At 54.0% G+C, this 9,733-nt stretch overlaps 1 protein-coding gene across 1 annotated transcript; it reads left to right on the forward strand.

The window, feature by feature from the left end:
* The first annotated feature begins 100 nt into the window (after nt 1-100).
* Nucleotides 101-5,421, forward strand: RNF114 (ring finger protein 114). Its single transcript, XM_058850335.1, has 6 exons — nt 101-268; nt 1,003-1,153; nt 1,610-1,716; nt 2,229-2,343; nt 3,209-3,316; nt 3,487-5,421. The coding sequence occupies exons 1-6, from the start codon at nt 150-152 to the stop codon at nt 3,550-3,552; spliced, it is 666 nt and encodes a 221-aa protein (XP_058706318.1). The 5' UTR covers nt 101-149; the 3' UTR covers nt 3,553-5,421.
* Nucleotides 5,422-9,733: the final 4,312 nt, after the last annotated feature.

Here is a 9,733-nt window from a genome sequence, read left to right on the forward strand (position 1 = left end):
CCCGGGGATGGCGGCCGCGCCCCCCGGAGGCCCCGCCCACAGAGTTGGTCCCGCCCACAGCGCTGGGCCACGCCCCTCACGCACCCGGCGGGGCGGGGCCGGGCGGGGCCGCGCGTGCGCAGGGCCGCCCCCTGGCGGCGCGGCGGAAGATGGCGGCGGGCGGGCCGTCACGGCCCCCGGAGCGCCGAGCGGACCCGCTGGCCCGCCTCACCTGCCCCGTGTGCCTCGAGGTGTTCGACAGCCCGGTGCGCGTCCCCTGCGGACACGTGTGAGCGCCCGCCGCCGGGCCGGGGGCCGGGGGCCGGGGCGGGGGCCGCGGGGGCTGCGGGGCCGCGGGAGGAGCCGCCGCTCGGGGCCCCGCGGGGCTGAGGGCCGGGGCTCCGCACGCCGCTCCGGGCCCCGGCAGCGGGGCAGGGCTGACCTGCAGCGGCCTTGAAAGGGAGAGATCGAAAGAAAAGCGGGCGGGAAAGGAAACCAATGTTCTTCCACTTTCGCTTCCCGTCTCTCCTGAGGAATGCGGGCGCTGACAGGACAAGGGGAAATGGCTCCACACCGACAGAGGGCAGGCTGAGGCAGGATGGCGGGATGAAATTCCTCCCTGGCAGGGTGGGCAGGCCCTGGCACAGGTGCCCAGAGCAGCTGGGGCTGCCCCTGGATCCCTGGCAGTGCCCAAGGCCAGGCTGGACAGGAATGGGAGCTCTGGGGAAGGTGTCCCTGCCATGGCAGGGGGACACTGGGTGGGCTTTAAGGTCCATTCCAACCCAACCCGTTCCATGATTCTGTCCAGAAACCGGGGGCACAGAGCACTGTCCAACAGCAGGCAATTCTGGGTGTGACAGCCTGGGATCCTCCACCTCCTCCCTTCATGCCCAGCAGCTCCTTCTTACCCTTTATCGAGTCTAAAGGCTCTGTTGCTCCTCGGGCAGAGGCTGTGCAAGGGCAGTGGGTGCTGCTGGTGTTCAGAGGGCTGTCTCACCACCTCCTCCTTTTCTGCCCCCACAGCTTCTGCACGCCGTGCCTGCAGGAATGTCTGAAGCCCAAGAAGCCAGTGTGTGGGGTGTGCCGCAGCACCCTGGCACCTGGGAGCAGAGCTCTGGACCTGGAAAAGCAAATTGAAACAACAGAAACCACTTGCAACGGCTGCCATAAAAAAGTATGAAAGTGTTTGGAAATTAACTATGTAAGCTGCATCAGCCTGGGGGAAAATAAACTGCTTCCTCATCAGCTTTCTCAAAATCAGGTCAAAATGTTTGTTCTGATACGTGCTGAAGGTGTTTGATATAGGCAGCACCCAATGTCGATATTCTTTCCACAGTTTTTTGTTGTTACCTCTTCAGGAAATGAATTTCAAATGAAAGATTCTGATTTTAAAGTTAGAGTGAAAGGTTGCTGCTGTGAGTATGGTAACATAGCACAGACAGCAGAGTTACAGCTTAGCTAACCTGTAATCTCAAAAGTTTTCCATCTGGGCAGCTGAAGCATTTGGACTTTCTGCTTTGACACTTCTGAAAGCTGCTCAGGTTTACAGGTTTGCTGCTTTTGGTTGGAAGTGTAGCAGGAAGGGCAGGTGTTTTGAGCTGACCTTGCTGTGCTGCTGTTGCCTGCACAGATGTACCTGTCCAAGATGCGCAGCCACGCAGCCTCCTGCTCCAAGTACCAGAATTACATCATGGAAGGTGTGAAAGCCGTTACTAAAGAGCCCCTCCACAACACCAGGTAACACCTCTGCTCTGAAGTCCTGGACTTTTCTGTCACACGAAGGAATTGTGAATTAAAAGCAGACTTTACCTCTTTGCTTAGTTTGGGTGTTAATTTTTATATAGTGAAAAACTGAGCTTTGATCTTGCAGCTGGCTGTGCCCAGATAAACTCTGCAGCTTCTGTTTGGTCAGTGCACAGGACATCTGGAAGATGAGGGCATTCTGTAGGTGTAGCTGGCTTTTAGAATACCTCTGTCTCCTGATTGTACTCACACACAATGGAGGGAAGTGCACTCTTGTGGGTGGCTGGGGTGGTGCCCTGGCACTTGAGAAGAAGGTGATAAATGGCACTTAGAGCATTTGTAGAAGAGCTGTACTTCAGTCTAAATATGGACAATATTGTGTTCCTCAGAATACTCTTAGGAGTTTACAAACTGACTGTTACAATTAGCTTGCCTTAATAGCATAGGTAATTTCTTGCTTTGAATAATCTGTATTTGTAAATGACCTCCTTTTCTCCCCCAACCAGGAGCTTCCCAAATCGCTTCACCTTCCCCTGCCCGTACTGCAGCGAGAAGAACTTTGATCAAGAGGGACTGGTTGAACACTGCAAAGCTTTGCACAGCATGGATGCAAAACAAGTGGTAATAAAAAGTTTTGGTGCAAGAATTGCAATGAAGTCCAGTCTTAAAGCCCTTTGAAACAATGAATTAGAGACTTTCGAATTAAGTAGGTGTAATTAGTGCTGTTCAATCAGTGTGGCTGTGCTGGTCATGCCTCTAAGCCTGGTGTGGTTCTGCTGTCACCTTGCAGTGGCTCTCTGGTCTCCACCCACTGCAGCCAGGCCACATCCTCTTTTCACCCTGGAAAAATGGCACACATTCGAAGTTAATTAGGCACAGCAAAGTAATAAAACATAATTTCAAAAAAATGTCAGATATTTAATTTTTTCCTTGTTCTTCACCTTGTTTTCAGCAAGAAGATACTGTAAACTATTGGGGAAAATGCATGCAAAAAATAGTGTATCATTCTAGTAATCTATCTGTGATACTTCCTCTCATGTAAGAGGAATTGCAAAACATGGAACTGAATTGGAAACTCATTTTTCTGAGAAGTTTTTTGGAATTCCAGATTATCCAGGAAAAAAAGTTCCTTTTTTCTCTTGGAGAGAAGTGAGCTTTGCAGAGAACACCAAGGAAACTTTCCTGCCACTGAGAAATACAGGCTGAAATCTTCTGAAGCAGGAGGCTTTAATGAGTTCTGATTTTCAGAACGTGGGAGAAGAGTAAGCCATTCTGTTTCAGGGATCCAAGACATTAATTAAAATTATTCAGGACTATCTGAGGCTTTTGCATTAAATGTCCCAGCAAGTTATTGGCCATCACTTTGCATCCAGAACAGTGAGAGCACAAACCTTGAGCTCCACTCCCCCAGGCTGTCCCTGCCCTTCCTGCTGTCAGCATCAAAGCACTGAGCCACTGGGGCCTAACTGTTTTTTTTTCTTTGAAGGTTTGCCCAATTTGTGCCTCAATGCCATGGGGAGACCCCAATTACAGGAGTGCAAACTTCATGGAGCACCTGCAGAGACGCCATCGCTTTTCCTATGACACCTTTGTGGTAGGTTCTGCTCCCCCTTGGAGCGCAGCTGGGGGCTCACGGAGCTCCCTGGGCACTGCTGTGAAATCCCAGCGTGTCCTGGGGTGTCCAGGGGCACAGGGAAGTGCAGCCCTTGCTGCTGTCACTTGCACTGACCAGCGTGGCTGTTGTTTCTGTGCCCTCTGTTGCAGGACTACGATGCTGATGAGGATGATATGATGGCACAGGTTTTGATGCGCTCTTTGAGGGATAAGTGATCCAGCCAGAAGATTTACTGCAAACCCAAGCTTCCACGAGGGGGAAATGCCCAGCATCCTTGCACTTCTCCCAGCACATCCCAATATGAACTCAGGCATCCAGAAGTACAGAAGACTTTAATCCTATCTCAGTTTTAAATCCTGGTTTGATACTTCTGTACCATTCAGTCTTTCAGTATCATGATTTCTGACATTCAGCCCCATTTTTCTACTTGCTTAGCCTCAGTTTCATTGTAGATCAACAGGTGGGAATCAAGTTTTTTTTCTTTACCTATGCCTTTTGGTTTCTTTGAAAGTTGTGTTTATTTGACTGTCTAAAATCAAAAACATTCCAAATGGAATGGCCTGAACTAGTTAATAAATATCTTCCCAATCTCATGTACATATCTCAAGTGATTGTATGTGAGGTGTTCTGGTAGCTCTGTTCCCCTTTAGTGAGACTTCAGGTGCTAACTGTAACTGTCAGACCAGCTCTCATTCAAGTGACCTCTGATCCCTGTGATTCCATAATGTTTCCCAGTGTTTCAATCCTTACAGGAAGCCTCCCAACTGTATGGAAAGCATATCTTCAGTATGAGTGTTCAAACTGCAAACTTTCCTAGGAAATCTTTGCACTGTGTAAAAACTAGTTCAAAATACTTCAGTTCTATGCATGATTACTTTCCTCCATACTCTTATTATAAATTTCTAGCCTGGAAAATTATCTTTAGTGTTGGTCTTAATTAAAATGCATAATTTTTTAACTATCTTAGCAAATATTAATCAAAATTGCTGGCTTTATGATTAAATTGGTGAGTTTGAAACTGGTTTCCTAGTAATTTTAAGCCTTATGCTGGTAGGGGAATTCAGAAGGATTTTTTCAATACCTCGGCTTTCTATTTCAACTACAATTTTCATGTATCTTCTTGGGTTTTCCATCTCTCAAGGCAAGCTGGTGGAAAAACAAGTAATTCATAGCACTGGCATAGCATTTCCTTTCTGCATCACGGATTTTATCAGGTATTTTGAATTCCTGTTCTTCATTTAAATGTTCCTAAAGTAGCTGAAGTACTTGGATTGTTTGCCATCTGGCAGTGTGTGTGTAGAGTCAGGTGTAGCTTTCAAGGAAAAGTAAAATACAGCCCTGAGAGCAGGACAGTTCCAGCCCCTGGTGGATGCTCTGTCTTCAAGCCTACACTTTTACCATGGAGATTCCTTAGTTTGAATTTGATGCTTTGTTAAGTTCACAGTCGAGCTGCTGAGATCTCAGGCACCTGAGCAGAACCTGTAAATCACAGATGTGCAATGCAAGTGTTGTAATTGCAGCAGGGGGCCTGCACCACCCCAGAACTGAGCACTAATTAATTGATTTGAGCAGGAGCCGTGTCCCACGGCGCTCTGCAGACGGCAGCATAGCCTTACCCTGAGAATAATGAAACACACTCCGGCTAAAACCTCATGGTTCAGCCTGGTGTCCAGCCAGACCTCTGGCACCTCTCAGCTGACTTTGGGGTTTGTTCCTTCCCCGTGGTAGGGCCTGTGCCACTCTGAGCCCTGAGCGCCCGTGGGGCACTGGGAGCCCAGCGCTGTGGGGCTGGGAGAGGTGAAGCTCTGGCTGTGTGGGACAGTGCTGTGTTTGGGGGTGGTTATTGAGTGCCCTGCAGATGGTCTGATGGGGATTGGATGGGATCTCTGGGATGAGGCTACAGTGCAGTTTGGTGATGCCCATGGCCAGGAATCCAGATTCCTGCTTCTGTTCTAAGTGCACTTCCATGCAATTCTGATAAAATGTTTAAGGAGCAATTAGAAGCTTCCAAGTAATTTCTTTGTCATGTTTTAGACTTTTGAAGACAAATTACAAATAAAGGCCATTTAATTTATAAAATGCTACCTTTGTGTCAGCTCTTGTCATTTCTTCCTCATGGCTCACTTGTTTCCTTTGAGCCCCCACCCAGAGTGTTTGCACTCGCTGGGGTACACCCGACTGAGAGTCCCTGATTGATTTAAAGCCGCTCTGGTGAGAGGCCCCAGTGTGCTCTGCACGTCCTCCACTCATCTCGTTTGGCTGGTGAAAAGAAGCCTTGGAGTAGAACCAGCCCGTTTGGGCTCCCAATGGTGGGGAGTGTCCCTGGGAATGGTGCAGCTCTCTCTGGGAAGGGTGCAGTGTCCATGGGAAGGGTGCAGTGTCCATGGGAAGGGTGCAGTGTCCATGGGAAGGGTGCAGTGTCCATGGGAAGGGTGCAGTGTCCATGGGAAGGGTGCAATGTCCATGGGAAGGGTGCAGTGTCCCTGGGAAGGGTGCAGTGTCCATGGGAAGGGTACAGCTCTCTTTGGGAAGGGTGCAGTGTGGCTGGGAAGGGTGCAGTGTGGATGGGAAGGGTGCAGTGTCCATGGGAAGGGTGCAGTGTCCATGGGAAGGGTGCAGTGTGGCTGGGAAGGGTGCAGTGTCTCTGGGAAGGGTGCAGTGTCCATGGGAAGGGTGCAATGTCCATGGGAAGGGTGCAATGTCCATGGGAAGGGTGCAATGTCCATGGGAAGGGTGCAGTGTCCATGGGAAGGGTGCAGCTCTCTCTGGGAAGGGTGCAGTGTCCATGGGAAGGGTGCAGTGTCCATGGGAAGGGTGCAGTGTGGATGGGAAGGGTGCAGCTCTCTCTGGGAAGGGTGCAGTGTCCCTGGGAAGGGTGCAGTGTCCATGGGAAGGGTGCAGTGTCCCTGGGAAGGGTGCAGTGTCCCTGGGAAGGGTGCAGTGTCCCTGGGAAGGGTGCAGTGTCCATGGGAAGGGTGCAGCTCTCTCTGGGAAGGGTGCAGTGTCCATGGGAAGGGTGCAGCTCTCTCTGGGAAGGGTGCAGTGTCCCTGGGAAGGGTGCAGTGTCCCTGGGAAGGGCTCAGTGTCCATGGGAAGGGTGCAATGTCCATGGGAAGGGTGCAGCTCTCTCTGGGAAGGGTGCAGTGTCCATGGGAAGGGTGCAGCTCTCTCTGGGAAGGGTGCAGCTCTCTCTGGGAAGGGTGCAGTGTCCATGGGAAGGGTGCAGCTCTCTCTGGGAAGGGTGCAGTGTCCATGGGAAGGGTGCAATGTCCATGGGAAGGGTGCAGCTCTCTCACCGAGCTGCTCTCGCCTCGTCAGCAGCCGATCCTGCCGCATTGTGGGATAATGCAATCAGCCAGCCGGGAGCTGTGACATTCCCCGTGTCTGGCACAAAGTCAGCCTGAGGAGGACGATTAGCACAGAGACACACAACGGGAGGAGCCGGCCTTGCAGTTGAGCTGTTCTATCAAATGAATTTGTCTCCAGACAACGACTGGTCTTAATAGGTCTGATAAATTGTTGTCAGCATTAATTTCTTAATGCACGGGCATTGCTTTATCTGGAATTGCAGCGGTAAAATCCCCACGGCCTCCTTAGGCTGGGGGATGAGATCTTGCCAAAGCCTAAGTGCTGTATTCCAGGTCCTCATGTCACCTGACTGGAGAGAGAACAGCAAATTTTCTTCAAGGCCTTTGCCCGGCTGTACTGGACACTCGCTGGTGAGCCCATCTCAAAAAGGATTTACCAACCAAGGCTTTCCAAGTCATGGAAAAGCAAATGAGGGATGTGCTTGCAGTCCTAATGCTTTTCTTTGGTGTAAATACACTAAAAACTGCAGTGGAGCATCTGCTTGTTTTGGGGCTGGCTTTTTGTTTGTTTTTCTGACACACAGCTTTGTGTCGCAGTTGCATTGGTCTGTGCTTCATCAAAAACAACTCATTTTTATGGGCAAATCACATTATTCTCTGGGTGGTACAAATGAGGACTGCTGAAACCATTATCAAACTTTCCTTTTCCTTCCTTACTCCTTCCCCAAAGCTCCAGAAAATACTCGGCACTTGGTGAAAAGTAGGTGTCGCTGCTACTGGCTTGGATCTCTCTTCTAGTTCTCACATTTATTCTGTCTTTAGAGATGCTGGGGTTTAAAAAAAACCCAATTCGGTGGATCTTCTGGAGCTGCTGGAGTGTCCCGTGCGGTGGGTGAGGGTCCCTCGGGCAGCCCGGCTGAGCGGCGGAGGGTGAACGGCAGAGGGAGGTCTTGCATCTCGGAGAGAGCGGGGCTCGCTCCTCCCGGCCGTGCCTTTCAGGGAGCTCCTCCAGCCCTGCAGGGAGGGTTCACACCCCGTCCCACGGCCAGAGCTCCTCTGTTTCCCACCACAGCCTCCCTTGGAGGGAGGAACTCTGCTCTGCAGACAGATATTCAAGGTGCTCCATGGAGACGTGGAATTTTCAGCTGACTTGTTGCTCTGGAGGTGGTTGAAGTGTGTTTGTGAGCTCCTCTAGGACTGGAGCTGTGCCACGGGCTGGTGGCAGGTCTGCTCTGACCACCTTGGGGCTCAGCCGGTGTCCTCTGTGATGGTAAGGGTGGGACGATCGAGAAACTCAGTGCCACTTCCAGCCCGTGAGCCTCTGCAGAGCTTCCCCTCCCCTGTGTGCTGTTCTGTGTCCCCTCTCATGCTGGCTCACAGGTAGGTCCGGTCGCTTTCTCCCTTGATCTCGTTTTCTCCCCTAGCACAGGCAACTTTTTTCCACGCGCAGTGGTTGGAACAGATCTGATTATTACCATTTCAGAAAGAACACAGGAGAAAGAAAACCAGCTCTGTGTGTTCCTCGTGCGAGTGTCCCCAGTGTAACCACATCCGCGGCAGGAGGAGCGCGGGGAGGCACCTGCGCTGCCCCGGGGAGCGGCACCTCCGGACCGCGGGACAAGCGGGGGACCCGACCTTTGGGACTGGCGAACCCCAAGGCCTTCGGGGACACTTCTCGCCCCGAACCTCCGGCTGATCCAGGGATGAGTTCTGCAGATAAACACCTGCTGAAAGCCACGGGCAATTCCGCAGCAAAGGAGGGATGATCCAGTACCAGAGCACGTGGCTGCAGGGGAAAAGTTTGCAAATGCGTCTGGCTCGGGCAGGATGCGCGTGGCTGGCAGGACAGGCTCTCCAAGCTGTTCCTGCCCTGAGGAAAGGCTGACAGTGAGCTCAGCCCCTGCGCTGCAGCCGTGCCAGTGGAAAGCTTTGCTCCCACTTCTGCATTTCATGCCCTTGTGGCTAAACAGTAAGATGCGGTCGGCAGGGGCTGGCGCAGCGCTGTGTGACGGCCGAGTCACGAGTGGCCCAGCACACGGCGCATTTCCGAGCGCCAGGGCATTCCCCGCAGGACCCGTTCCCCCCTCGGCAGCTGCCTCGGCCCGGAGCGGAGCCGGCTCCTGCAGCAGGTGCCTGGAGCCGTGCCCTGAGCCCTTCCAGCGGGGACAGCCCCGGCCGGGCTCCCCCAGCCTGCGCTGACCGCTACAGCTCCGCTCAGCGCTGCCCTGCAGCCCCAGCCACGCCTGGGCACCTTCCCACGGGCACACGGCCCCTGGCGAGTGGGGAGCCAGAGGGAGAGTGGGTCCCAGCGGGGCTACGTGACCCGCCCTGCCCGTGGAAAAGGCAGGGGAGGAGAACAGAGGAGAGTTTGCTGAGGGGGACGGCTGCGCTGCCCAAAAGCTTCCCAGCAGAAAAGAAAACAGGTCTGGGCAGGTGCTCCTGACCCCTGGCAGCGGCAGGGAGTCACCGAGGACTGTGCCGGATCCATCCCGCTGCTCCAAAAGTCACCGCCTGTTCCCAGAGGATTATTAACCTGTGGTGAAGCACTCTTCAGTGCAGGGCTGTGTCCCAGCGGGGCACGGCAGAGGCCTGTCCCACCCTGCACCGCAGTCCACAGCCGAGGGGAAGGGCAAGGACAGGCAGCAGGGGGTGCGGGGACCCTTGGAACGCCTTTCTCCAGCCCGTCTGCTGCCTTGGGCAAGGGCTGCGGGTCACTCCAGCGTTCCGCCCCCTCCGGAGCACCGCCTGGACCCCCGGGAGCACGGCCCGGGAAAGCAACCGGGAGAGAAGCCAGGAGCGGCTGCTGCAGCATCAACAGCGGCGGCTCGTCCTCCGGCACCGGGCGGGCAGCGCGGCCGCACCGTGGGAGCGGCCCCCGGGCTCCGTCCCCTTGGCCCGGCTCGGCTCGGCTCGGCCCCCGGCAGCGGGGCCGACACCTGCCCGTCCCTGTCCGTCCCTCCCGGCCCATCCCGCCCCGTCCGGTCCCGTCCCTGCCCGTCCCTCCCGGCCCATCCCGTCCCGGCCCATTGGCTGCGGCCCCGGGGGCGGCCCCGCTCCCGCCCCGCTCCGCCCCCCCGGGCCCCGCACA

This window comes from Poecile atricapillus, chromosome 15 (assembly GCF_030490865.1).
Source record: "Poecile atricapillus isolate bPoeAtr1 chromosome 15, bPoeAtr1.hap1, whole genome shotgun sequence".
NCBI lineage: Eukaryota > Metazoa > Chordata > Aves > Passeriformes > Paridae > Poecile > Poecile atricapillus.